Source organism: Peromyscus maniculatus, chromosome X (assembly GCF_049852395.1).
Source record: "Peromyscus maniculatus bairdii isolate BWxNUB_F1_BW_parent chromosome X, HU_Pman_BW_mat_3.1, whole genome shotgun sequence".
Taxonomy (NCBI): domain Eukaryota; kingdom Metazoa; phylum Chordata; class Mammalia; order Rodentia; family Cricetidae; genus Peromyscus; species Peromyscus maniculatus.
Genome location: NC_134875.1, coordinates 110249774 through 110277403, shown reverse-complemented (window position 1 = coordinate 110277403; position 27630 = coordinate 110249774). Strand labels below are relative to the sequence as shown.

The following is a 27630-nucleotide window of genomic DNA, read 5'->3' as shown; positions in this document are numbered from 1 at the left end:
ATTTCTGATTAATTGCTCTGTGATTCAAAACAGCAAATAAAACAAATACTGTTTTAAAGTTTTGTTGAAATGTAGCTGTTCCCCCATTATATTGAACAATGTATTTAAAAATGAATTCTTGCTCTTCCAGTTTAATTAATAGACCTCCCAGCACTGATAATGGAATATGACAGCCAAATTACACAGATTCTTCACTGTGTAAACTTCTGTGGTTTTCCTCCTGGTGACACAAAAACTGTCTTCAGTATTTGAAAATTGTAAGAAAGTTCATTGCTGATGTTCAGAGCTGCTTTTCCATATTAAGGTCACTGATATCAGATAAGATACCCTTAGCCAGTTGATAAACTACTTCCATATAGTATAAAGGCATTAAAATGATGAAAATTCTTCCTGTAATCATAATTATTATGTGAAAGAGTGGAATGCTCCCAAGCTTTCTGTTATGACTTTTTTCATTGCAGTCAGAATTGTGATATATTAAGGATGAAACTGACCAAACTTTTATTCTACTTATTGCTTGATTTCTAAAACCAGAGCTTGTCTTAAATTAAGATGATCTGACTTAATTATGTATTATCCCTACTAGCTCAAAATTCAGGTGGCTGTATAACCCAATTAAATGAAAATGTGAGTGACAATTAAACTTAATCAAGTGATATAGAATACTAATTATTATGCTTTTTAAATTATCCCTAGTCAAAATATTAATGTTGAAGTTTTAGAAAACTATAATTGAACCAGTGATATTATAAGAAATCAGATCTTATTAATGATTGGAAAGTGATAATTTAGACGTAAAGTGATCTGTACCCAGTTTTTATAACAGCATATCATACTATGAAAGGTGAAAAGGAAAGAAATAAGTAAATTGCTCCAACATTTGAATGAAACTTGCCTACTGTCTCTGTTATATTTTCAATAGCTCATGGGAAATTAGATATGAGTAAGTCTATAATATGACATTTAGATTTCTTAACTAATGGTTATGTTACAATGATACCTATTTTCCTGTTTCATACAACGTAGAAGGAAAAGTAGTCACTCAAAATCTAATTAAAGGACTGAGTTCCAAACAGCAATAAACATACCCTATTGAACATTTGTCTATACCTATACCAACAGCTACCCAAGACAGTAAGGTACTTAAAATATTTTCATGTTTCTAATCAGCCTCTGTCAATGAAGTAAGATCAATTATAAAATATATTATGAGCCATATTAATAATTTATCCTTGCCTTCATCTATTCCTAATACTAATGATGTACAAATAACTTGGCATCATAAGCCATTCAAAGAAAATACTCTATAGCAATGGTTGCATTATTACTTCATATAAGGCCTAAATCATTCTTCCTCTATGTAGAAGTACCAGAAATAGCACTTGTGATTTCAGACTCATGTTTCTCCAAAAATTCCACCTCTACCATATTTCTATTCACATTTAAGATTTTAAGTAGATTTTCTTATTTCAGGTATATGCAGTTTTCTTTCTTTTTTCTTTTTTTCTTTTTTTTGGGGGGGGGGAAGATAAGTTTGTAGTTATATTTATGTACAAGAAACTTAGCAATGTACATTTAACCCAATTTAGTGGCAAGTTCTTTGACCTTTGCCTTTTCCTTGTCAATGCAAGCCACAGATTTGGTACCCACAACGTTGCCTCCCCAGTGGCTGTGGATCTCATCATATCTATCATTGTAATTGGTCCTAATACGTCCACCAGCTGAACCAGAGCATCCTTGTCTTCTGATTTAACCTGTGTGAAGGCAACAGTGGTGCATGTCTTCCTGTGGACCAGCCGCCCCAGCCTGGCCTTTCCCTTGACAATGCAGTAGGGGATCCCCATCTTTCAACATAGGGCAGGCAGGAAGACCACCAGCTCAATGGGGTCTACATCATGGGCAATCACCACCAGCTGAGCCTTCTTCTCCACCAAGGTGGTGACTGTATTGACCCCACTCAAAGGACAGGTGGCCTCTTAGTCAGGACGTCCCCTTTGCCAGCAGCTTTCTTCTCAGCACGGGCCAACAAACAGCCTTTGCTTCTTCTCCTGCTTTGTCGCTGGCATGTACTTGTGGGCAAGCTTAAGCAGCTGGGTAGCTGTTTGCCAGTTCAGGGCCTGTGTGGTTAATGGCAGGAGGTACTTTGAGCCCCTTATAGAGGAGGGCTCTTTGCCGCTGCAGCCTAATGTAGCAGGGCCATTTGAAGAAGCAGGTGAGATCTCTTTGTGGCTGGATGGCCTGCCCAACGCTGAAGTACTTAGGCCTTTTCTCAAACAAAGGATTCACTACCATTTTGGTCTCCTGTTTCTTAACGACGTCGGGGGCTGGGACCTCCTTCTCATTGTCCTTCTTTCCCTTGGGCATGTCACTCAGTTGCAGGAGAGAGCTATGCAGTTTTCTTGTCCAGTACTCGCTGGTCAGACAAGATTTTAATAAAAAATGAAAAGAGCACACAGGCCACATGACTACAAGTGTAAAGAAGTTTATTCAGGGGAATCCATTATAAATGAGAAATTATATACAAGGGAAGTGTCTTCAAAAAAAGAAGACAGGGTCTCATTGTGTCTCAGGTATATAGAGATCCTTCTGCCTAGATCTTCCAAGTGCTGAAATTGTAGATATTTGCCACCACATGAGACTAGATTTAACTAGATTTGTTAAGTTGCTTTAGCAACTCCTGAGGCAAAGTATCAGTTCACTGGAGCTTCAGATTTTGTCCATGCTAAATACAGAAGCAGCGTTTGATTTCAGCTCTACTGTTTCTATGGGGAGCAATGTAATATAGTATCTACTTCCCAAGCTGACTTTTGTATCACCATGGTGACCAATCTACCCACACAACTAAGATCTGTAATCATTCCTAGTGTGGCTAAAGCTAAGGTCTTGGTTCTCAAGGCCTTCTATAATTAAGATAGATTATTTTGTTAAAGAAGAGTTGTTACTTATACTTTTGAGATATCTATTGATTTTCCACAAAGGAAAGAAATGGGCTCTCTAGTGTTGTACTGAAGATTTACAATAAGGAGGAAGAAATGTCATCCTGACGTTTTCTTTGGTCACGTTCTGGTTTTATGTTTATTTATGGTGTGTACTATGCTTAGTCAATTGCTGGGGATAATGTCTTATTTTAAACTATGTGACAGCCTTCCTAAATAGTAATAAGCACATGTGATTAATATACAATTAATGGTGATTTGAAACTACTTTTAATTTAGTTTGAGATTTTCTGAATTTGCTTCAAAATCCAAGACTGATGTCTTTTAGATTATTTCTGCACTTAATAACCAAATCAAGAGATAACTTGCTATAGAACCTTGATTATTATTATTCATGAACTTAAGAAGGGGTTGGTGTAATATTTCTTGATAAATCAACTTAGAACATTATCTCTTTAGAGTTGATGAAGTAGCTCTTGAATCACACACAAACCAGTATGTTTTATAATGTGTTCATATATGTATATGTGTGTATGTGTACATACAGAAATTTGTGGTAGTAGTATGTGTATATATATATCAAAGAACTCTAAAAACAGAGCCCTATGTGTGTTCTTGTATTTATGCATACAATAATGATGCTAATAACATAAACACATGCACACATAAAATAAATAAGTCTGGTTTCATGGAGTTCTTTGGTGATCATTTTTGCTACAGATAAATTATTTACTCCATAGCTGTTATTGTTTTTACTCTTCTATTCCCCCACAAACAATGGTAGTAACCAAAGCAAATAGTAAGGGAGTTTTAAGTGAAATTTGGGAATCCTAAATATACTACTTTTTTGCATGTTTCTATGCAATAAAAAGTGACTTAAGACAGCCTCTCTTCCTTAATAGTTGTATATTTTCATGCTAGAGAAGGTAGCATAGTCCTTTATAAATAAAATATAATGCATAGAAATGTTTAAATCCTGATTGAGTTGCAATGAAATACGGAGTTCTCATTTTTTAAATACAAGTAATGTAGCCCATTAACCTCTATAAATTGATTAATTTGCAGATAAGAAACAAATGTATTAAGATTAGACTTTTTTACATTTCAGAATAAATTGCATTTTAAGTTACAGAGAACCTTCTGGCATTTCAAGGATTTGATTTTTATAAAAGAAACTCTCACCCTAGTGAAGTTCCTGTATGAGTCTACATTTCTGCAATTATACTGGTCAGTGTAAAATTCAACCACATAATGTTAAAAAAATATGGCAACCCTTCACGGTAGCTATAAAGGCATTTTTTTTCCATAAGAACACTGAGAGTCAGCATCTCTGTAACTCTCAATAAAATTTAATTTTCTTTATAAGGGTCAATGCTATACAATACTGTCCAGAAGAAGAAATGAAGCTCATATTTAATAGAATATTTTAGATGGTACACTCACTATATGTTTCTAGATTCTGTACTTTTCTGTCCCAAATACAGATATGTTTGCTGGTCCAAAATCTAATAGCCATTAATTTTTGAGACAGCTAAGATTGAATATGAATACTCATTAACCTAGGTTTTCAATTAAGATGAAAAGTTGTACTAATTGGTTTCTCCTCTGGTACATTTTTATAAATATATTTTACAGTGATTATTACCAAAATTTTTTTTGTAAATAACATGATACATATCAGTAAAATAGAATTTCCCTGTTGAATTGTGAAACTTTTGACAAAGGAGCTTTATGTTATAGTCTATGATATAATAATTGTAGATTGGAAAGTAAAAGAGTATATGAAATGTTATGTTAGCTATATAACAGATTTAAGTAAAGAAAGGGTGTTAGTGATAAATGACTGTTATCTTGAATTTTCTTCTTGTTCTTGGCACTTGCTTTGATGGAGAAGATATTTTTGATGGTCCTGAAATTCAATTGGCAGTGCCCCCAGAGCAGCTTACCTCCTTGCCAGAGTTGTTAATGAGTAAATGATCCCAAATGTCAGACTGGCGTGCCAAGGAGGTTATTAATAAAGCATTAACATTTAGAAGTTATTGGAAGAAGAAAAATCAATGTTTTAAATATTCAAATCTCAAAAACAGTAAGCAAAATCCACATCTAAGTTCTACAGCCTAAGCAGTATATGGTCTGAGAGGAAGTAATCTTTAGATTTAATGTGTAAGAATAACTCCTTTTCTTACTCTACTACAATTTTTCCACTACTGCTCCTCCTCACAACCACCTGTTATACTTGTGTTGAAAGGAATTGAGTATTTCACTCACTTTTTTAGATTAAGTGCCTCTCTCTTCCCCCTCATCTGTTTTCCTGAGATGATGTGACCCTGGATCTGATACTGAATGGCATTCTTTACCATATGATAATGGCAGAACTTTGAGAATAGTTTAAAAAGTCAATATGAGAGTAAGAATAGAGTAGAGTAGGCTGAGGAGGTAGCTCAGAAGTAGACCACATATTTACCATCATGAGGTGGTCAGGGAGAGCCTATAAATGTAGCCCATCGTATAGGGTATATCTGTTATATACTGCTTGCAAAGAGATTGTTGATTTGGAAAACACATATATTCATTTATTTATAGATTTTATTTTGAATAATTGGCAAGTTGGGCCACTGCCTGCAAATGAAGATGGGCAGTAAAACTGTCCTTACCACAGCCTCAATATTTACTGAGCAAAGTTCAAGTTAGTTGATCAGCAAACTGACCAAAGGACGTAAAAGAAAGACACAAAAAATGTATCGTCAGAACCCCAGCTCCCCAGTACATTCTCGTAGCTGTTATCCTACTAGAATTTTCAATTTGGAGAATTCAAGTGGGATGGCCATATTCAGTGGCTTCTGAGATGAAAATGTATTCAATGTTTTAAAAACATTTTTTATCACCTGATCACTTAAGTGACTCAAAGTTCAGGTCAGGAAAAACTGCCTTTTGAAGTACTTATGAGGTTTTTTAAAGGTGTAGTAGAATTAGAAGGAGGAAAAGAGAACCTATTGAATGAAAGGATTTAGAAACAAACTTAAATATTGTTAATTCCAATTTGTTCAGGTTTATTTTTTCATTTTGGCAAAGCCATACATAATCACAGAAAAAGTATTTGGTGACTCATGTCTTCACCATATTGTCCGTTCTCCACTGAATTACTTCATACTGATTATCATATGGTCTAATTCCTTCATTTTACTATAAACATATATGTAAAGTCATAGTAAATATATATAAGCTTATATATAAATATATATCAAGTTTCTATATAAGTCATAGTAAAGTTTAAATTCTCATACTTTAAAAACACGCATTGTTCATCTCTAGGAAGTTTGGGGGAAACTTGTTTTTCCTGTAGTGGGTTCCTATCTTCGAATCTAGCCACTTTGCTGCTTTAGCTATTGCAGCAGAAACTAAGGACTTGAAAGATCTTATTTTAAAATATTTGTTAATTACAAAATATGTCATAAAAGCAACCTGATGTGAATGGACTGACATCCACTAGTAATTCTGAAAGAAAACTTCACCAGATAACTGGCCCTTAGAAATGAAGCTTTTGTATGGGCAATAAGGGCAAAAGGCTTCATTTTTAAGGTATTTGAGGCTGGAGCACAACAATGGTAGAGCGAGTGCTTCGATTACATAAAACCTGGGGTTCAGTCCCCAGCGCTGGAAAGAGAGAAATGTTTTAGGTCTTCAGTTTCTTCAGATAGTAATTTTGGGTTTTAATACAGACAGCAAGCATGGGAAGAATATTCTCACAAATTACTAAGTAAAAACTGCACTTTGAGGCCATAGCAATATGTACATTAAGATCAAGTCCCACTTTCATAATGAAATATACCACCTCCTATGATTTATACAAATAATATGAAATTGTGGTTTGGCAACATAGACGAATGTTTGAAATATCTGAGAATATTTTGCCTCTACCTAGGCTAACAAAACATTTTTTGCTTTTTCAAGACTCCCCTAAGTTCTATAACATAGGTTCAAACTACATTAATTTTTGCTATTTCTCATCTTATTTTGAAAAGGAATGCTTGACCATGAAAATTCTGTCCCTAGTTCACAAATGTAAAGATTTTTCCCAACCCTTAACTTATTTAATTAAATAAAAATAAGCAACTTTTAAAACTTCTGTTTTTAATTCAACCTTTTAGAAGAAAGTGGGTCCTCAAGCCTCAAGTGCATTCCTTCAGATGCTTGGATTGGTGAAAGTAATTACTTATACTCTAAGAAAAAAGAAATAAGTATATATATATATATATATATATATATATATATATAAAGGAAGGCTTTAGATAATTATGTTAACTAAACTTCTAAAAACTAATCACAAAACAATTTTCTCTGAAGTTCCTATGTTGTCACTGTGAGGCTTGTTCATCTGCTGTCCGTGACCTTCACTATATGTGAGCAGTCTGACTACTTGTTTGAGCTTTTGCTCTTGGATTTGCCCTCAAGCTTACTCGGAATGAAACCAAATAAATTGAGTTCTCTTTTGGAATTCAAACTAAAGTGGTTGTTTAGTTTAAGTGCTTGTTTAGTTTAAGTACACATTTCCATTTTCAGGTATTTTGCTCTCATTCAATAACAAAACTTTTTTTAACCTGCTTTGTATTCACATTCAATCAATCATTCTCATACAAGTGTTTATGACTTCACCATTGACCACTCTAATATAGACTTCAAACATTTGATTGAAATCAACTGTTCCTAGCAGTTATGTTTTTATGTTATAAAAATTGTGTTTGCAGAATTTTTATTTCTGCTTATTATTTGAGTAGTCCTTAGTGGAGCCATTTTTAAACTCATGAAACAAAGAGGGAAAGACATACACTTCCCAAAATATTCTGCATTCTCACAGTGACTCTTGAGAATCTGAGAGGGACTTGAAAAGAGGCACAGAAGTACAAGTTTCTCAGAACTAAACAACAGACTTTTGTAGAATAGTCTCACTTGGAAATGGGTTTGTTTGTATTTGCAAGATCTCTTGTCCATGAGTCATGCACCTTTAGCCCTTTGCCTTTACCCATGACTGGCCTGGCTTGCTAGTGCTTTTAGTTTATATTCAGAATGTACATACCTAACCATACAGTTGATTCAATTAGGCTTAGTCTAAGAATATCTTTGTAGTTATTCTATTTACCTCAAAAATAAATAGGAAATTTTTAATTTGACATAAAATTTTACCTTTCAACAACTTATTCAGGCAGCTTATCAAGACCTCTTTCATTTGTTTTTTCATAATTTCAGGAGACCAAGGTATTTCCAACACATTCTTCGGCAAAATCCTTGAACTTGAACTTGTTCTAGCTGAGTGCTACTGTGTTCCACTGATGGAAGGGCTGCAATAAAATGCTATATAACATCCCTGCCTCAAGGCTAATGACTTAGAAACCACTTGTATATACAGGATAGCTATTGATATTGTTCAACAAAATCTGCCCACTATGTAGCTCTTGCCAGTACAACTGGCCTGGAGCAGAACTCAAACTACAATAGGCACAAGAATCACTACTTGTATAAACTGCAAATTCCCGAGTTCCATACTTAGAAATCCTGATCCAGTTATGTAAGAAATGGCACATAGAAATTTGTGTTTAACAACACCTCCACCCTTAAGAGTGTCTAGTCAGTGGTACTTACCACAAATGGTTGAAGAGATACCTTTCCTTAAGGAGGTACCTTCTTTTGTGCTAATATTAACAGATTGGTAATGCATGATCACCACTTTGAAATAGTGAAAATAGAAAAATAGAAAATTCTCCCACACAATCTTGTACTCAAACAAGGGACTAAACTGGGGAAATATTTTCTAATCTCTTGTAATAAAATTCAGTAATCTTATAGAAACAATACTGTAAGTGTATCTAAACCACCCTTGATTACCAGGGCTCTAGTTCAGTTTAGTATGGATTAAATTGCATTAGAGAATATACTAGAAATGAAAGTATTCATGTAATATTATTTCTACAAGGAAATGATGAATGTCTCTAAAACAACTTGTAAAATATTTTAATTACATAGAAAAATTAAGGACAGTATAAATTGAGATATGACTTTATGCCCCAGATTAGATTGCCTCTGATTTTCCAGTCTGAAATCCCATACCCTTATCAAACAGTGGTAGGACCTAGAGATAGATTTCCAGCATTATAATCTTTTAAACAGTGAGGTATTATATGTTATTTTACTTCATCTACATAGGAGAATTACTTAGTTCTCAGCCCCTTTTCTGCAGAGTGATAAATAATTGTGATAAATAATGATGTGATAAATAATTGCTTCTGCTGGTTTTGAACTACACAGTATTTCATTTTCTACATATCAGTTATTTCCATTCCCATTTTCTAAGAGATGTAGTAATAGACAGATTGCTTCCTCTGATCCTTCTCCCTATTTGTTTCTTCTGGGGATATAACCAAAAAAATGACAGGATGCAGCAGATAAAATTCGACCTCATGTTAGTGATGACAAATATTGCCGGTGTGTACCTGCTGACAATATTTGGATTCCTGAAGATGCAAAATAAAATGAACAAAGAGAGATGTTGGTTTTTCTGAACTCTTCTTCGCTTTTCCAATTCAAAAACATGATTTTCTTCCAGTATCTAAACTCCTTGATGTGTGGCTAATGCTCAGATGTAAAATCATCTTTTTGTCATGCTTATTGTTGTAGCTTTTCATTTCTTTTCACTTTATGTCATTTACTCAGAGACCTTCTCATCAGAACAGTTCTAGCTAGGCTATTTTACTTCCTCTGGATCAGGACAGGTGTATTTGTGTTACAGCAGTAAGACAGCCAGAAAACCCTTCTTCATACCTTCTGACTGAGTAAAAATGAGGAAACACAGAGAAATCCGTTTTGATTTTTTTTTTAAAGACTGATGGTTTTGCACCTACATGGAGAATACTTTAGCCAGCTTTTCTGATTCAAACTATAGACGTGTATGTACAAGTTAGTGGTGGGAAAAGATTTGTCTGTGAGTTATTGTATATAATTGGAAGATTGGCGTCCCAAAAAAACTAAATCAAAATTGGTCCCATTTATGGCGTAGACTTGCATGCCAACAGAAAGACGTTATGGTATTAAAACCATATGCAATTCTAGACATTATTTTCTCTTCCTGGGTACTGCATGATGCTATTTCTAATACAAATACTGATGTGCTTTGGAATAATGGCACTCGCAGGTCTTTCATCATATTGTATCACTGCTTTATTATATTAGGCTAATACACTGCGAGAGTTGGTAGAACCTCTCCATGCCAAATCGGATCCACTTCTGTTGGCACTCAACCCATTGGAATCACAGATTGATAAGCTAATGTTTAGAGAATTTAGATCGAAGAGAGTCGGCACGGCGCAGACTCAACATCAACCTCTTGCAAGCAACTAAAATGGCCTCGTCCTTGCTGTTTATAACAGAAAACAGACTTGTAAAAAGCTTAGACCATCAAGTGTTGTGGATTTGGGGCCTCCCTAAAGGGATATTATGAGGGGCAGGCCACTCTTTAAGAAGAATTCGAGCTTTCTACAGTGGGACTAGCATAAGACCAAACCAATCAAGATGGAGCACAGTAGCGGAAAACTGCCCTTTCTATGGGAGAACAGAGGGTAAAGGGTCTTGCCTGGGGAAGGGCTCTATGGTGACACCTCAGTTGTATTCTCCTGACACCAGGAAGAGAGGGATCAGCACCAGTAATTAGAAAATGCTGTCTGTTTAATGGACTCTTGGTGGCCTGGTTAAGGCAAAGCAGTGGAAGCAAATTTTTGTGTTAAGTGTATTTGCATTTTTAAAACTTGACATGCTGTATTGTACTAAATTAAGTGTAATCTATTAAGGCAAGGTGTATGCACCCTGCTCTGAAACTTAATATGTTTATTCTATTATTAAAGCATATTCAGGTGTAAGGCAGACTGCTTTCAGTGACACTAATGAAGGAAAATCCTCATGCCAGGCTTGATTAGATTCCTCAGCTAAACTCCTAACTTTCTCCTTTTTCTTGGCACTTATATAGAAGTGATGTTGCCTCTTAAACTGGAATGAGCTATTCTTTTTCTGTAAAATATTCCAAATCTATAGGCTATGGTTTTCCATATTTGAAAAAGTATTTTGTCTGGATGTCTTTCAAACTAGCTTCAGATATTATTTAATAATATGTAACTGGGTCCCCTGTGACTCAGTATTGCTTATTTTTTTCTTCTGTGGTAGATGTGAAATTTCCTTTAGTTGGATAAGATACACTGTAATAATTTCAATGCTAATTAATGGATATTTCATACTGTGCAGTGAAAAATAATTTAATATTGTATTATGAAATGTTTTTCTTCCTGTTGCTGCAGTGTGTGGTATTGCATAATATGAATACCTGTAAAAATATAAATTACTTAAAAATAAAACTATTACCAGTTGGTACCAGATCTTTCTAGATAGCTAAGTCATTTGCTAAGTATGCTTGATAGCAAATATCTTTCTAATGAGAAGAAATCTATGCTTCTTTCTCACAAATGAAATTGTGTTGTGAATAAAAATCACATTGATCTGCCTTATAATTGCCTCTGTGCTCTAACCATTTTAATGTGTTTTTAAGTATATCTAAAGAATGGTGGTCCTTGGTTTATAGAAATGAGTCAAATTTATTTTATTGGCATTTAATATTAATGAAATTCTCTTGGGTCATTCTCCCTATCTAAATAATAGTAAAACTAAATAATAGTAAAATTCTGAAGAATTTTAGGGGGTTTTCCTCATTAATGAGTGTGGTGACTGTGTATTGATTTTCAAATAAAATTATCCCATAGTTTTGCTTTGAAGCTGTCCCTATTATGAATTCCTGCCTTAGACCTCCATTTTTATTGGTTACATTTTCTAAATTATATGGGTAAATCTGGCTTCTGACATTCACTTTTGTGTTTACCTTTCAAAGAGCCATCCCTTCTTAGGAGTTAGTAAATCAGTGCTAAGGGTTCTGAGATGTTATGCCGTTTGAACTGTTCATCATTAAAAAAAAAATCCTGTTGTACTCTGATAATAAAACCACTGTCATGTAGTTATCATTAAACTACAGAATTTGGCAGAAATTGCATACTCAGGAAAAAGTGTAGAATAAACTTTATGTATGTCTATTTTTGTCACAGCCTTATGGACGTAAGCTTTACTATTGTAGGAGAATTGACAGTTATGCCACTGAACCTAGTTAATTTGTAAGTACAGGCTTTACCTGACCTATAAAGAGAAGAAAGGAAAACCTTAGCAACGTAGGTAGATCCTCTCACCTCGTCCTCTCAAAGAAGGGGATTTTACTCATTAAAATCAATTTTTCCACCTGAGAAACTATTGCCTACTATAATGTTGGAGTTTTGTTATTTTGCCTAGAAGAAAATAAACTATTTCTAATTATTAAATAAGTAATTGGCTACAAAGGGAAAGCTAAAAACTAGCTTCTAATATAACAAGCTACCTTCCCCTCCTCCCAAGTTTTACAAAATTAGGCATAGCAAGTTGATTGCTACAAAGGCATGAATTAAAATAGCTGATGTTTAACTATAAAACAATTCAAGTTATAGTGTAAACCCTTGGTTATTTAATCTCCTTTAGTATAAACCCCACAAAGATATTAAGTCCACTAAAAGTCTGTCACCTTATATATAAATAAGTTGTTCTCTGAGACATGATAGTAAATTAGTATTCATAAAAATCATCCTGTGGTCCCAATGAAAATGACAATTGCCCTTTGGGACAAAAATAGTGTTCCACATACTTGATATGATTAGCCTGGAAGCCTTAAAGTGCTTTCCAGTTGTATAAGAACAAATGCCACTCAGATTTGGCTGATGACTAATACTACTATGTCTAGCCTTCTCTATCATTTGTAATTTAACCTTTCCCAACCTTGTAGCTCATGGCACAGCTGTGTTGTAGAAAGAACAACTGTTTCCATGAAGACATCATTGTCCAATTTTAAAAGAATATAATTCTCTTTCAGAACAAGTACCAAGACTCCATTTCCCATTGTTTATTTCAGAGCCCAGTTCTTGGTTTTGTTTTCGTTGTTTACATTACAGTGCCAGGGAAATAGGAAGACAAGAGTGAGATTTTACTGTCCTTAGTTTTCATCAAAGAAACGTGAACAGTACTATACAATTACTTTTCAATAATTGTGCAGTCACCTAGTAGGGAATCTTCTTTGGAATATTTTATTTATAAAGACAATTATCACTCCATTTGAATTTGTTGAGAGCATGAGGCATTATGGCAGATAGAGAATGGGAAATGCAAATGTGAATAACACAAATTCGTCTTACAGAAAAGCCACAATATAGATCTTTGAAGAAGAAACCATTAACATACAGGAAAAAGTAATGGGAATTTCCTCTCGAATTTTGTATCTCATCCTTTTCAGCTTCATTTTGTGTATATTTATAGCATAGAGTGATATAGACTAATAAATGTATGTAAATTATGAACAACACCAGTGTTTTAGCCTGTAAGTGTGTACAGTCAAAAAAGTTTGGAAACCACTGAACCTAAATGCATAGACTATCTTAACCAAAAATTTTGGAGCAATTGAGAAATACATTATGATCTGCTCATAAGTAGTTTCAAGACATTACAACAAACTAGTATTTTTCATTAGGTAATCTTTTGTTTGAGCTTCTCTTTATTTATTTATTTTTTTTTTTACTACCTGGTGATCATATGCAACCTGCGGAAAAACCAATGAACCTTTGTAATATTCACTATATTCCTAGATTCCTAATATTTCATAGTGGACTATATATATTCATATGTATGAATGACACCAAAGAGGGTCTTTATTCACTCCTACCAAGTATGGCACAGCCAGAAATGATCATCCCTTGGCGCAGAATACAAATTAATTGTTTAATTTTGACCTTAAAATTCACCAGTCAATGAAATTTTATATAAGAAAAGGGACTTGATACGTGCTTTCTCCTTTAATAAAATAGAACTTTTTTTGATGTATGATCCACACAGACATAATTTATATGCTACAAATGTAAATCCAATCTGGGGAAATTTTATTCCTTCATAGATCCAGATTTCGTGAATAAATTAGATGCCGATTAAAATGTCATTGCAGCAGTGATACACTTCCTCAATGGGAATCACAGAAGGTTCCTATATATGTCCTTTTATTTGAATGTGGTCTACACTTTGCCAATTTTCAGAAACATTCACTCAAATTGCAAAAGAGCTGGTTTTTAGCCAGTGTTCCAATGGCTGGACTGGCATATTGAAAGAAATTCAGTTGGGAAGCAGGCCTTACCAAGTGTTTGCCTCATCTTCCAAAGCAAGCTTTCTTCTATAGAAGAAAAAGCAAAGTTTAAGAAGAGAAAGAAGCCTTGAGGGGAATGTGAAGGAGATGAAGAAGAAGAGAAGAAACAGAAGAAACTAAAGGTGCTTTCATATTTTCAGTTGCAACAGTAGCCCTGTAGACTTAATTGACATTCATCTGAGAAAAACCAAGGAAACCAATTGAAAACTATAAAAGAAAATAAAGGTCTGTTTTTGTCTTGAATGTTGAGTTCTGTGTTGTTTTGACTGTTGAGCACAGTGAATCAGATTTATAATGTGACTCTGCCCCTCACCCCCTTGCTTTGAAAATAAAAGGACTCTTTGTGTAGTCTTAAAGTGTTAAATACTTGGTGACATTTTGTGGTAGCCTGGCTTCTCAATCCCTCATCCTTTCTCATTCCACTACTGTGTCTTGTGCAGTCTTGCATATGTTTGTGGTGTGTAGAGGACTAAGGGGGGACTTTCTTATGTCTGACAGTACCCACACCATCCAACTGCTATCCGTTAAAATGGTTCCGTGTTCTGTGTCATTGTGATTCTTTGTTCAGATGTGCTGCCTAGAGATAGGCCCATGCTTGGCTTTTTGTACAGCTCTCATGCCAAATTCTTTGTGGAATTATGTTGTCTTTTGCTTGAATGCTTTTCTCCCAAATAATGTTAAGAAGGGGCATGGGAGACTTTCACTTTTAAAATAGTTATTTATGTCATTTTTATATTTTATCTAGGCTTAGTCTTCTTAAAGTAAAACTTGGTTGAAATTGTATAAAAATTCAAGATTCTGCTCCAGCATTCCAAAATAGTAAAAGTTACGACAAAGAGACTGACTAGAGATGTAGTTCAGTGATAGGATGTTTGCCTAGTATGTGCAAGATCCTTGGTTTGATTCCCCAGCAGAGAGGTAGGGAGACAGAGACACAGAGACATAGAGACATAGATAATGAGAACAAACTTTGTCAAAATGTAACAAAAAATATATGCCCTAGGGTATTAGGTAATATGAGAAAGATTTTCTTTTAAAAAAAAATCACTTTGTGAAAATAAGCCCGCCATCCTTAAATTCTAAAACTATAATCTAGATCCTTTTTTTTCTTTCACCCTCTTTCTATAACTGAAAAAGTAATAATATGTTGTGCCACCTGATACCTTAACTACTGTAATTCTCATCTACTAGGCCTCTTAGTGATACCCAACCCCCTACTCTCAAAAAATTACTTCTTCCTTTACATGCAATCTTGCCTTGAGGCAAATAGAATAATTACTAAATAATTCCCCATTGTCCTTTCCTGGATTATGATTTTTATGAAATAGAATTACTGTATTCAAATGTGTCCTCGTTTTTACAACACCATTTAGTGACCATAAGTTGCCAGATGGTTTTATTCCCTTCTTCTTCCTAGGCATTCTCATTTGAAATTCTCTCTAATGAATCCATCTTGCTTTTACCTTGAAAACCCATTCTTTTCATAGGTTTCCATCCACCCATTCATCAAACTCCCCTATATACTGAAAACATCCGAGAATGAACCGAGAAAAGTTTAAAAAGATTTTATTTAAAGGAATTTGTTATATGACACAATGATAACATATGTTGACAGATGATAAGGGATTTTCTAGTGAAAAGAGTGATCATAGCTATGCTCAGCTACTAACTTCGGGAGAAGAGCAAAAAGTTAAAATCCTAAAGGTCATCCCTTAAAAATTACAACATTATTTTAGACTTTGGGAACATTTTTAGGTATACTATTTTCAAGCATGTTTAGAGCATCCTTAGCATAGCGTAAGGGATGGTGTCCATAGTTTATACAAATTATGGGTAGAACTCATCACCCCATTAAGTGTTCTACCTCTGACATTCATCTTCTTTGCCAGAATATGAGTACACAGAAATATTTCTGTGGAGTTCAACTTATGGAAATATTACTGTCTGTGTATAGTTTGTATCCAATTAGAAAGCTTTTCTATGGAAAGCTTAGTAATCTTTATTAAAAGATTGCATGCCAAACATGAAATAAGTGTTTAGAATTCTGCATTTTAAGGGAGCCACACATTAATTGGCACCTTCAATTCAATACACACTTTAATAATTAAATTCTAATTTCACCATTTATATGAGATTATGACCTTGAGCAAAGACCCCTGATATAAAATGAAGATCATATGAAATCATGAATGTTAGGTATTTACCCTACCACCTGACACAAATAAATGTTCATTAGTATTATTGTTAATTAGGGAATCTTCTTTGAAAACTGTATCCAAAAGCTTAAAATTTCATGAACCCTGGTGGAATGAATAACATTCTATATTATGCCTTGGGCCAGTATAAGAAGTATTCCTTAAATAAGACCCTGCTGCTCCCCAAAGAAGAATCCTAGTTCATTTTTATTACTTATATGACAATGTGATATGATTATAATTGATATAACATCATTATTCATACAATTTTAAAGCAAGATGACACTTTCATTTGTTCATCTAGATTTAAAATCCATGCTTGTGATTGTTTTAATTTTTCTCAAAAATACTTAAGTGGAGTATTTTCTTGTCAGAATTTTTAAAATGTTATAAATTCTGTTAGTACATGTCAGGTATTTACTTACACTTGCTTATAAATATATTCATATACTTCATTTTAATTTCATTTAAAACATTATTACTGCTGAGCATGATGGCTTATACATGTAATCCCAGCACTTGGGAGACAGAAGCAAAAGGAGTACCATGAATATGAGGCCAGCCTCATGTGTTGCAGGGTGAAGCCTGGGCTAGGTAGTGAATTGTGGGCCACCCTGGCCTACACAGTAAGGTCCTACCTGAAAATCAAAACATTATTTTTGATAATAACTTATGATCCGTTACTATTATTGATGTATTAAAAATTGCTATGGCAGTCACATGAAATCTAATAATCTATTAAATAACTGGACAATCTTAATTATATATATGCCAACCAATACCATTCCATCTTAGGAAGTCTGAAACAATGAAAATCATTCAGTATTAACTAGGAGAACTCTATTAAATAGCATATCTGTGTTTATTAATTATTGTCTTAAAATACTAAACTATATGAAGCAGCATTTCTATGTTATGTACATTTTATACTCTAATTCTTTGAACTCAAGATACATGTGATTATTTTTCTCTCAAGAGGCTATCGTTGAATCATAAATCCTATTTAATCCTTCTAAAACAATTGGCTGCCCATAGCTATCTAAGCCAATCTACCTAACATCTGTGAGGTATTTTGGTTTACTTTTATTTTACTTATTAGAGATATTTAAATATTAGATTGTTTTCCTAATCATTCATTAGACTGTTTTTCAGAAAATCAAATTTTTAGAAGATTTTTCAAGCTACAAAATAACTTTATTAAACTGCATATCTGTCTCTTTCCCTCCCTTCTCCCCATCCTTTACCCCAGTCCCACCTCATCTCGCAGGTGAAAGTCGGGAAGAAAAATTAGGAGACTCCCTGCAAGATTTGTACAGGGCACTGGAGGAAGCCAGTCTGTCACCAATAGGAGAACATCGCATTTCAACCAAAATGGAATACAAGCTATCCTTTATCAAAAGGTGTAATGATCCTGTGATGAATGAAAAACTGCACAGGCTGAGAATTCTTAAAAGCACTTTAAAGGTAAGGGAGGAAATGGACAGATGCATACCTTTGGGGTGATTCCTTCTTGAATTGAAACTATATTGCCAGATACTATAAAAGTTAAGTGGTGCAAAATAGGGATCTAGAGGAAGGAAAAAGGAAATAGGAAGAACCTGCAGCAGAGTGATGGGAAGGGAATCCTGTCAGGTTTTTGTTGTTGTTGAAGTCCTAAGTCACTGACTAAATGCTACATGACTTAGTTTTAGAAGGAAATAGGATGTGGTTAAGACTTTCTTCTCAAAATGCAGGGCTACTGCTACTCCTTAGTCCTTTGATTCCTTAAGAGAAGATTACCATGTCGTGTAAATATTTATCGAAGATAGTAAAGGCAAATGGTATGCATGTAGAATGTGTAAAGGGCTTGAAATGTTCCGTGAATATTTCCTGCATAAGCTTCACTCCACATAGCATAATTGTTCTGTATACTTGATCAGTTCCTAACACACATATTACCTTCCCAACATATATTTCTGTAAGTGCTTAACAGGGTTTTCATTCTTCCTATGCCACACCTAGATTGGGAAGCAGGTGGTAAGGACATGGGACAGAGAGGCAGAAGTTGAAGACGGAGGTTGTGTAGATGAGGAAAGGACCTGTCTTACAAAGTACCTGAACAGGGCCTGTACTACATAAGAAGTAAAAACAAAATATCTAGAAGTATCATACAGAATGTGTAGCACAGTAATTCCAAAACACAAAATGTCAAAGGGCTTCTTTGAGGAGTGTTTTTAAATCCACAGCATCCTTCTAAGAAGGTAGTATTGGAATAGAGATGAGTACTAAATGGATAAATGCAGTAGAAAAATCGATGATTTGAAGCATTTTCAGGTAATAACAGCCAAGGATTCAGAGTCACTTAACTCAATGGTATTTGTGTAAGTGCACAGAACAATGAATGAACTTTGGTAGTTAATACCACAATTCTAGGGAGAGCTACAATAGTCATAAGAGTAATTCTACTGACCAACCCTATTCTGAAGATATCCTCACCTTCCTACCTTATTTTGGTTTTGCCTTCTTTGGTTGAATTTTTTTCATACAACTTATTCCGATCATGCTTTTCCTCTCTTCCAACTCCTCCCAGATCCTCTACACCCCATTTATCTCTCTCTCTTAAAAAGAAATAACCAAAAAAAAAAAACAGAAAATACAAAACAAAAGCAAATCTGAAACCGAAATATACAAGCAAAAGATAAATAAGACAAAAATAAGTTCAAACAAAGCAATATGAGACAAAAGGTCTGCAGAAATATTGAGTTCATTTTGTGTCCTCCCCCTCTTTGCCCTATGTGAATATCTTAAATACCTGCTCCTTGTATGCTGGCTGTCTCTGTCTCTGTCTCTCTCTGTCTCTCTGTCTCTGTCTCCCCCCCCCTCTCTCTCTCTCTCTCTCTCTTTCTTTCTCTCTCTCTCCTTCCCTTCACTTCCTACTTCCTCTTCTCTCTTTTCTTATCTTTTATTCACTATAAGTATTCTACAATATTTTTGTCCTATGACAATGAATATGAGCCACTGTAAATGTTGGGTTCAAGAAGAATCAATGAGTCACCAAATACATGGTGCTGTTTTGACTCTTCTGCTCTTCTAAGACAAAGACAATGAAAAAAGTCACTAAGAAGAAATGTCCCTTGCTGGTTCAAAAGTGGGGAGGAGCTATAGAACCCTGTACTTTGGGGCTTAGAAAATTAATAAGTTATAAAATCTTCCATTACAGAGAAATACATGAACAAGCCCAAAATTAGATCTTGGATTCCACCATAGGCAACTCCCAGCCCCATACCTATTTAGTATCTTGTCTCCTTACTGGCCAGAGCAGCTTCTCAGGCATAATATTGTCTTCTTTCCCTCCCAACTCTGACACAGGTGTCCCTTTTCACTCCTGCAGAACATTTCCAGGATTCCCTAAGCCCTCTGTTAGAGCCATAAAAGACAAGACTGGTTTTCTCAAACTGTCCTAATCCTTTCTCCATCTTACCTTCCACAGGAGAAATTCTTTCCTTCTACATTTCATACCTGTGCCTTTGAAAGTTATACCCATATAGTCATACCAAAATGAAGCTTAGTCGTCAGCTGAATCCCAGCCTATAAAATGAAATAGACTATTCATTATCAGGTCCCAGTACTATGGAAAGGGCTCCATGATAGTCCCAGGGCAAGAATTCTGTATTTGCAGCAACAGGGGGGCTGCTTCCTCTCACTGGGGCATGAAGAGTTTACCATATGAAGGAAGAGTAACTTGAGAGATATACAGTGGTAAGTCCACTTGGTGGCAGAGATAGGATGTTACAGAGACATTAGAGAGAGAGAGAGAAAAGCTTCTTTTTGGGTGTTTAAATGAGCTTTGAAGAAAGGAGAGACTTTTAAGCTGGATCTTACAAGTTGAGGAAGGTTTTCTTAAAACATGAAGGTTTCCATAAGCACAGAGGGCAAACAGGAAAGGCCGAGAGTAAATCCCAGACAACAAGCAATCCAAGACATAGCACTGAGTTAGAAAAAGATACAACATGATTTTAATCTAAACAACTGAATGTGAGCATATCATCTCTTAGAGGTTTCTGGATTTATTGGCTCACTGACTTGTTTCAAATTTCAGTAAAAGTTCACCTCCATCATAACTATTGAATTCTTTTGCTTTTCAGGCCAGAGAAGGAGAAGTAGCCATTATTGATAAAGTCCTAGACAATCCAGACTTGACATCTAAAGAATTCCAACAGTGGAAGCAGATGTACCTCGACCTTTTCTTGGATATCTGTCAAAACACCACCTCAAATGATCCTCTAAGTATTTCTTCTGAAGTAGATGTTATCACTTCCTCTCTAACACATACTCATTCATACATTGAGACACATGTGTAAGTGCATTCTGACTTGAGGCCATTTAGTACCTGCTGGTACTCTGAACAAGTACATGAGGTAGTTTTTTTATTAATGTGTTGAACACTTGACAAGCTATACTTTAATGTTACCAAACTATATGAAACAAAGCATACATGGTCACATTAACACTGTCTTTAATGAGCATTTGTATGTTTTATATGCTGTCAGTGCTCAGCTTATGTTTACCATGTGCAAAATCAACTATCTTTAATGACTTAAATTAACTTTTACAAACAATTCTAAATACAGGTGATCTTCAAATAGACAAACTCCAAAAAGGCAGTTTTCTATCTGAAGTCATCTTTTCTCCCTTTAAGTTAATTTTCTATAAATGATACTTCAAACGTAAATCACAATTTTTTCAGGTGCGGACATCCTTGTGGGTGGGAAAGAATTTAAACCTTTTTATATTTATTAAAATGTTCTAAGAATTTTCTTAAACATTGCACAAAGTTTAATGCTGTAGTTTTATTTTTGTGAAATGTAGGTGCGTATGAAAGAGTTAAGCAAACTAGAGCATCAACATAAGAAAAGTTCAGGTAGCTAATATCCGTCTTAATAGTCTATTAACTTGTGCTGACTGGTTAATGGAGGTACTCTTCCAAATCTATGAGAACACTGCATGGTGTATCAGGGCAAAGCTTTGTAAGATGTTTTTGTAACTAAGACCAAAATTGAAGATAGAGCTGCTTTATTTTCTTGGTTTAAATCTTCCTTTATTTTTGTAGTGATGAAATGCTGATTGTGTACAGAAGAATTTAAGAATGGATTTTTTTAAAACAGACTTAACTCACCCAGAAAGGCAGCTAACAGCTATACATACATACATACATACATCTCTCTCTATATATATATACATAATTTCAGCCCAAACTCATGGTTTTTGAACTCTTAACTCTTAAAAGACAAGGTATACACTGAAATGAGTCAATTTTCCAGGCAGTTTCCAATTTTCCTTGGTCTGTTAACTAAACTCCTGTAATTATACATCAGGCAGGGAAGTAAAATACATTTAGTCATCACAGATAGAAGTTATAATAGAGAAAACAATGATGACAAATGTTAATAGACTTCTCTGCTAAGGAACAGAGAATGGCAGTCATTCAGGGAGTCATTACTTTGAGTGACCTGAGATTAAGCACTTAGAGGTTTTTCCTAGAGTCCTGAACTGTTTATAGAGTGGATGGAGTCTATGAAAAGTCCTCTTCATATATTGCCATTTCTATGTGTCTAGTTTTGGAAAGTGACCACAGCATGAAAGTGACTTGCTGCTTTTTAGTGTGTGGCTGCATAATGTACAAGTCACAATTTGCTGTTTTTCCAGGAGGAAGAGACCCTCCTTTACTATTCTATATCCTAAAATCTATTTCTGATCAGCTTTATCCTGTTGCCTGTACAGCTCAGTGAATGTACTTATATCTCTAAGAGTTCAGATATATGCCAGTGAATATTTTTGCTGTAGAGAAGAAAGTAAAACCTACACAGTGGGGTCTTTTTCTTTGCTTTTGAAATCACATTAAATCACTATCGTTTTGCAGACTTTGCACAACTGTACAGGAGAGTGGCCTTTCTACAGCACATTTTCAGTAATCCTATATTTAGTCAAATGGATGAGAAACCACACATTAATGTTTGTATGGAATTTTGGGTCCAGTGTAATATTTTTATCATTGAAAAAAAAAACCCTATTTGTAAAAACATTTATTTACTGCATGGTTATTGACACACATTAAATTTGTGGGATTTTGTGTATGTAAAAGAGAGAAAGAGAGAGAAAAAAACAAACAAAAAAAACCCTTGTCATAAAATGAAGTGTGCTTGTTACAGTTTAGGCATATTGATGTTTACTAGACCAATGTGTATCTTCACTTAAAAAGATCTGTAAATGATGGATGTGTCACGTATACAGTGGACAAACAGCCTGCAAACAGCAAGCAGTTGGTGGGGAAACTAGCTCTGTTGCTAGTAAGCAGCTTCTACTTTTGTAAAGTCAGCTGTTACTTGATTGGTAAAAATTAAACTAATGAATTTCACAAGACTCGTGACTAGCCTAGCATGAAAGAGACCTTTTAACACTATATATCTGTACATTTTATTGCATTAGTTTCCAATCTAGGAGAGAGGCAGCACTGTAACCTGAAGTCAAATCAGTCCAGCTCTTACTGAACCCTTATAAAGCCCTACTTTCTTCATGCAGAGGGCTTACCACATTTCTCTGTGATCTAATCACACAGCCACCCTCACTACCACCACCCCACTTACAAGTTCTCACTTTGCCACCTCACTGATAGCACAAGCCAGAAGTAACACCTGTTCAGAGCTTACCAAGGTCTCCTGTGAGACCTTGAAAACTCAAGCTAAGCTGCCTTCCCACTGACCTGACCTAACCATGTAGACTTCACCTACTCGTTCCTTTTCTGTGAGCCTTTGGGCGATGGAGGGAGCAAACCACTAAAAATAAGTTCATTTTCTTTTGACAAATGTAGCATTTTGTGGTTAGGGTTTGCTGAAGTATGTCTAAACTATAAAGCTGCCTCTAGCCAGTGTGAAAGCAGATGGGTAAGGAACAGAAGAAAAAATTCAAAATTAACCAAGAATAATTTCTCACAGAAATGCTTTTTCCAAGATTTTTTTCCTTCTCAGTTCCGTTTCGATATGAAACTGTTAGAACAGATCTATAACCGTGGCCCTGCACTATAAAAATAATTCTCCTCCGTACAACTGTTCCACACCATTTAAGCAAGGCTCTCATGCACGCGTGTGTGCACACACGCACGCGCGCGCGCGCGCGCGCGCGCGCACGCACACACACACACACACACACACACACACACACAGACTCACACACACACTCACTCACTCACTCACAATTTCATCAGGTAATACTGTCTTGTGGGACTATTAGAGCTGTTATAGCCAACAATTTTCTGTGATTTGTGTGTAACTAATCGTACTTTTTTAGAGGGAAGTCATGAAAGTAATTACAGGCACCTGGAAAACACTTTAGGGAGGGAAATAAGGTCCTATTTTACTTCCAAATTCCTCCTCTAGCACAGGGTGAGTCTCTCTTTCTGAAAAGTCTGTAATTAACTAAAGCTGTTTCATATCACTGCATTTGACCATTCCTGACTGCCATTTGGTTAAAGGGGAATAGTTATTCTTTGGCCAAAGTCATGTTTGCCTCCTTACCCTTCAGAATTGGTCTATCAGAGTCCCAGTCTTGGTGGGGGTGGGTCTTAGCTCTGCAGGCAAGGTCAAGAACAACTTTCTCTTGGCTCAGTCTTGGTGGGGGTGGGTCTTAGCTCTGCAGGCAAGGTCAAGAACAACTTTCTCTTGGCTCCTCTGAAGACATATCTCACCTGTTCAACTCAACACTAAATCTAGTACCTCCCCAGGCTCTCCCTCCCTTTTCTCCTCCCCACCCTCTGCCAGCTGCAGCACTGCGCACCGAAGGCCACTCCACGCCCAGGGCAGCACACAGCCTATGTCCTCCCAACGGTCCAGGTCAAGGTCATAGCCCACTACGTTACAGGTTGGCACCTGGCGTGAATCCCGCCACTTGAGACCACCCAGCAGCAGCACTGTCTCTTCTACCACAGCAAGTCCATAGCAGAATCGGTCGTAAGGTAGTGACCGCAACCGAGTCCACTGGTCTGTGCTGGGGTCGTAGCGTTCGATCTCAGAGAAGGGCTCATATCTTCCTAAAAAGGCAAACACTGCGCCTCGCAGCACCGCAAGGTAATGCCCATAGCGAGCTGTGCCCATGGGTGCCCTCTTACTCCATGCCCTCTCTCCAGGGCTGAGGGAGTACATATCCCGGAGGCTGCTTGTGCCTCCTTCTCCTCTCCCTGTCTTGCCCCCGGAGATGTACACAACACCGTGGTCCCCAACGGCCCCCGCGTGACCGTGCAGTGCCCGAGGCAGCTCCCCAGCTGCCACCCAGCGGTCCCTGCGCAGGTCGTACATCTCCACTGAGGCCAGTGCCTCGCCACAGGAGCCCAGGCCCCCAACGGCCAGGAGACTGTCGCCTACCACGCCACACCAGAAGTAGGCCCGCGCTTCTCGCATGGCGGGCACCTCTGTCCAAGTGTGGAAGCGCGGGTCATAACGGTGCACTAAGGCCGTGACCGACCTTGGGCCGTCCACCAGGGAGCTAGATGGACTGCCAGAAAGGCTCTCCCCTCCGAGGACAAATAGGAAGTTGCCCATGGTACATACACTGTGGCCTAGCAGTGGTGCGGGCAGCCGTGTCAGGTTGTGCCAGCTGTGGTTGTACACGTCGAAGGACACCACATCCTGGGTGAGCTCCCACTCTTTCTCCTCCATCTCTCCTTCCTCCTCTTCCTCCGGTTCAGGTTCAGGGACAGGGCGCCGATTCCTAACTACCTCTGGTAGGACCACAATTTCCTCAGTAACAATCTCCCTAGCTCTGAGACCACCAACCAGCAAGATGCGGGTCTGGGGACTCCGAACACTAGTCTGTTCTACCTGCAGGAGCGGCTGGCGGGAAGGTGTTGTATGGTAATTGAGGGCCTGAATGATGAGGTCCTTGATCCTGGTAGGTAAAGTAAGCCCGGATCCTGAGTACACGCGCCTCAGTACACCTGTGGGCACCAAGCCAAAGCGGATACATCCAAGCAGTGTTGAACTGTGAGCCAGGCGCTGTGTTGCGGGCTCCTGCCTCAGCCAGGCTAGTGCCAGGCCCAGCAGCCGCGTCTCAGCCACCCGTGCCATGTCGGCGGCACTCAACACAACCTTCATTGATAGAGGGTTAAGTTCCAGTAGCCCCGAAGGGCCAGCGCCCATCAGTAGCAGCTCCCGCAGGTGACGCACGATGCAGCGCTCCGCTGCACCCAGGGTGCGAGCCAGGCCAAAGCGAGCAGCCACATTGGCAGTGAAGCAGCAATTCTCTGGGGCAAGCTGACGTTCCAGGTAGTGGCTACACAGCCCCAAGGCCTCTGTGACTTGCAAGTAGCTGGCGGCCTCCAGGGTGTCCTCCACAGTGTCCATGGAGAGGGGCAGCCAGGCGGTGTAGATGAAGTCCAGCAGGCGCTGCAGGCCAGTAGCAGAAGGCACATGCAGGTGAATTACATGAGCCCGCGATTCCTGAGTGTGACTCTTGAACAGGGCCCTGAAGTAGTCGCTGGAGCATGCCAGAAGTGACCTGTGTGCTGGAAACTCACTGCCCTCGGCCTCCAGTGTCACGTCGCACAAGAAGCCCTCAGCACGTAGGGCCTGGTAGCCTGTGAGAAGAGAGCTGCCGTGCGCTTTGCAGTAAGACAGGAAGTAACTCATGATGCCCAAGGCGGGAAGCTGAAATGGAGCCAGCCAGGCGGGGCTGGAGACATCCCGTGGCACCGACTCCCACCTCCGCTGTCCAGCTGCAGAGCCCCCAGCAAAGGCCGACGTTTGCCTGCTCAGCTTAAAACCTAGGATTCCTTCATCCAGATCTGGCAGTTGTTCCGTGCCTGTCTCAGACAAATGCTCTAGAGACAATTTCCAGAAGTCTCTAATAGCAGAAGGTGTGGATTTCCGAGTCTTCTCGGTCTTACCAGGCTTGGCTTCAGCTGCTGCTGAGCATGGCAGCGCGTTGCCCAAAGCCTCTTCCCTTCCACAATTTGGGAAGCCCACACTTGCACGCCACGGAGGGCGGTGGCCTGCACCATCACCCGAAGAGGTCAATCTGACAGTGCACCAGCGAGGGTGCTGGATCTCCAACAGGACAGATGAGTGGATGTGGCCCTATTGTGGGTGCTCCGGGAGTGCAGGATGGTGGTTCTGAATTCCCGGCCATGGAGCAGAAGGACCTGTTCTGTGGACACCCGCGCAGTCCGAAGACAACTGGCTAGGGGGCTGGGTGTGAGCTTGTTCTGAGAGGAGGATCAAATCAAAGCCTGTGGCATTGGGGGGAGCGCAGGTCAGTCAGCGTAGAAGGTTGGAAGCGTGATTGGGCGCGCTGCACATAACATGCCGGTAGCTCACAGTGACAGGAATAGTGCTCGCCTTGGCTCACTGGCGCGCAGCGACCCGACCCGCCCTGCGCCCCAGCTGCTGGCTGCGAGTCGCCCAGGGGCCCGGCAGGAAGCTTCCTGAGCCAGGGCACTGACTTCTGTGACCCGACTGGCCTCCAGTGACCGCGGGGGGGCCAGAGGGTCCCCTCGAACACTGAGCAGGGTGACGTGGGGGGAGCTCACAAAGGACCTGAGAGTCCCTAGGGACTCTCGGCCTGGTGATGCGTTGGGAGGTGTGTCTGGCTGAGCAGGACCAGAGAGCCCCTATGCCAGAGAAAGAAGCCCCAGGCTCAACTTTCGGCTTTGAATATGTCCTAATTAGTCAGGAGCAAACGGGATTAAGTGGCGATTTTGTGCACTGACACCTAAGAGGAGGCCTCAGCTCAGAGAAGACTCGAGCAAGAGCTAAGAGGGAACCCAGGCTCTGGGCCAGATTCGCATGCCCCTCACCTGCACTCACCGATGTGAGATTCAGGGGCATGTGCCTTTCCTAATGCAGGCGGAGTCTCCCAAGCTGCCTTGTTTCACATTCCACAGAATTTGCTCCCCCACTCCCCCACCCTCCACCTTCTGACCCCAGAGGAGATCTCTTTGGTATTCTTGTGGATCCTATCTCTTTGCAACACGGAGAAAGAAGTTGTAACTAACTTGAGCTGTCTATTTTTGAGTGGCAACGCCTCAAAAAGAAAAAAAAAAATCCTTATAGTTTTCTCTGATTTTCCAGGCTGTGATGTAACACCTAGCTGCTGCATCCTCAATGCCATGACAAGATAATGGGCAAATAGTCGCAAAATTCAGGAGAGCTGTGGTTTCTAGGGCCCCTACACAAAACGT

At 38.1% G+C, this 27630-nt stretch overlaps 2 protein-coding genes and 1 pseudogene across 9 annotated transcripts in view; 1 reads left to right on the top strand and 2 right to left on the bottom strand.

Moving 5' to 3' along the window:
• Window positions 1-21220, top strand: part of Cnksr2 (connector enhancer of kinase suppressor of Ras 2) — a 246287-nt gene extending 225067 nt beyond the window's left edge. For 4 of the 8 annotated variants that reach the window (XM_015992153.3, XM_015992151.3, XM_042269571.2 and 1 more), the window contains 2 exons: window positions 17674-17888; window positions 20549-21220. In XM_015992153.3, coding sequence (XP_015847639.1) covers window positions 17674-17888; window positions 20549-20764 — 431 coding nt within the window. In that variant the 3' untranslated portion in view covers window positions 20765-21220. Of the gene's footprint in view, window positions 1-10157; window positions 11483-17673; window positions 17889-20548 lie in introns of those variants that run through there. The other 4 variants (XM_015992155.3, XM_076562774.1, XM_076562773.1 and 1 more) reach the window with 2 other exon arrangements.
• Window positions 1576-2364, bottom strand: LOC102905432 (large ribosomal subunit protein eL8 pseudogene; annotated as a pseudogene).
• A 2700-nt stretch (window positions 21221-23920) lies between the features above and the next one.
• Window positions 23921-26224, bottom strand: Klhl34 (kelch like family member 34). Its single transcript, XM_015992156.3, has 2 exons — window positions 24101-26224; window positions 23921-24038 (listed from the first exon to the last, which is right to left on the bottom strand). The coding sequence occupies exon 1, from the start codon at window positions 26078-26080 to the stop codon at window positions 24149-24151; it is 1932 nt and encodes a 643-aa protein (XP_015847642.1). The 5' UTR covers window positions 26081-26224; the 3' UTR covers window positions 23921-24038; window positions 24101-24148.
• Window positions 26225-27630: the final 1406 nt, after the last annotated feature.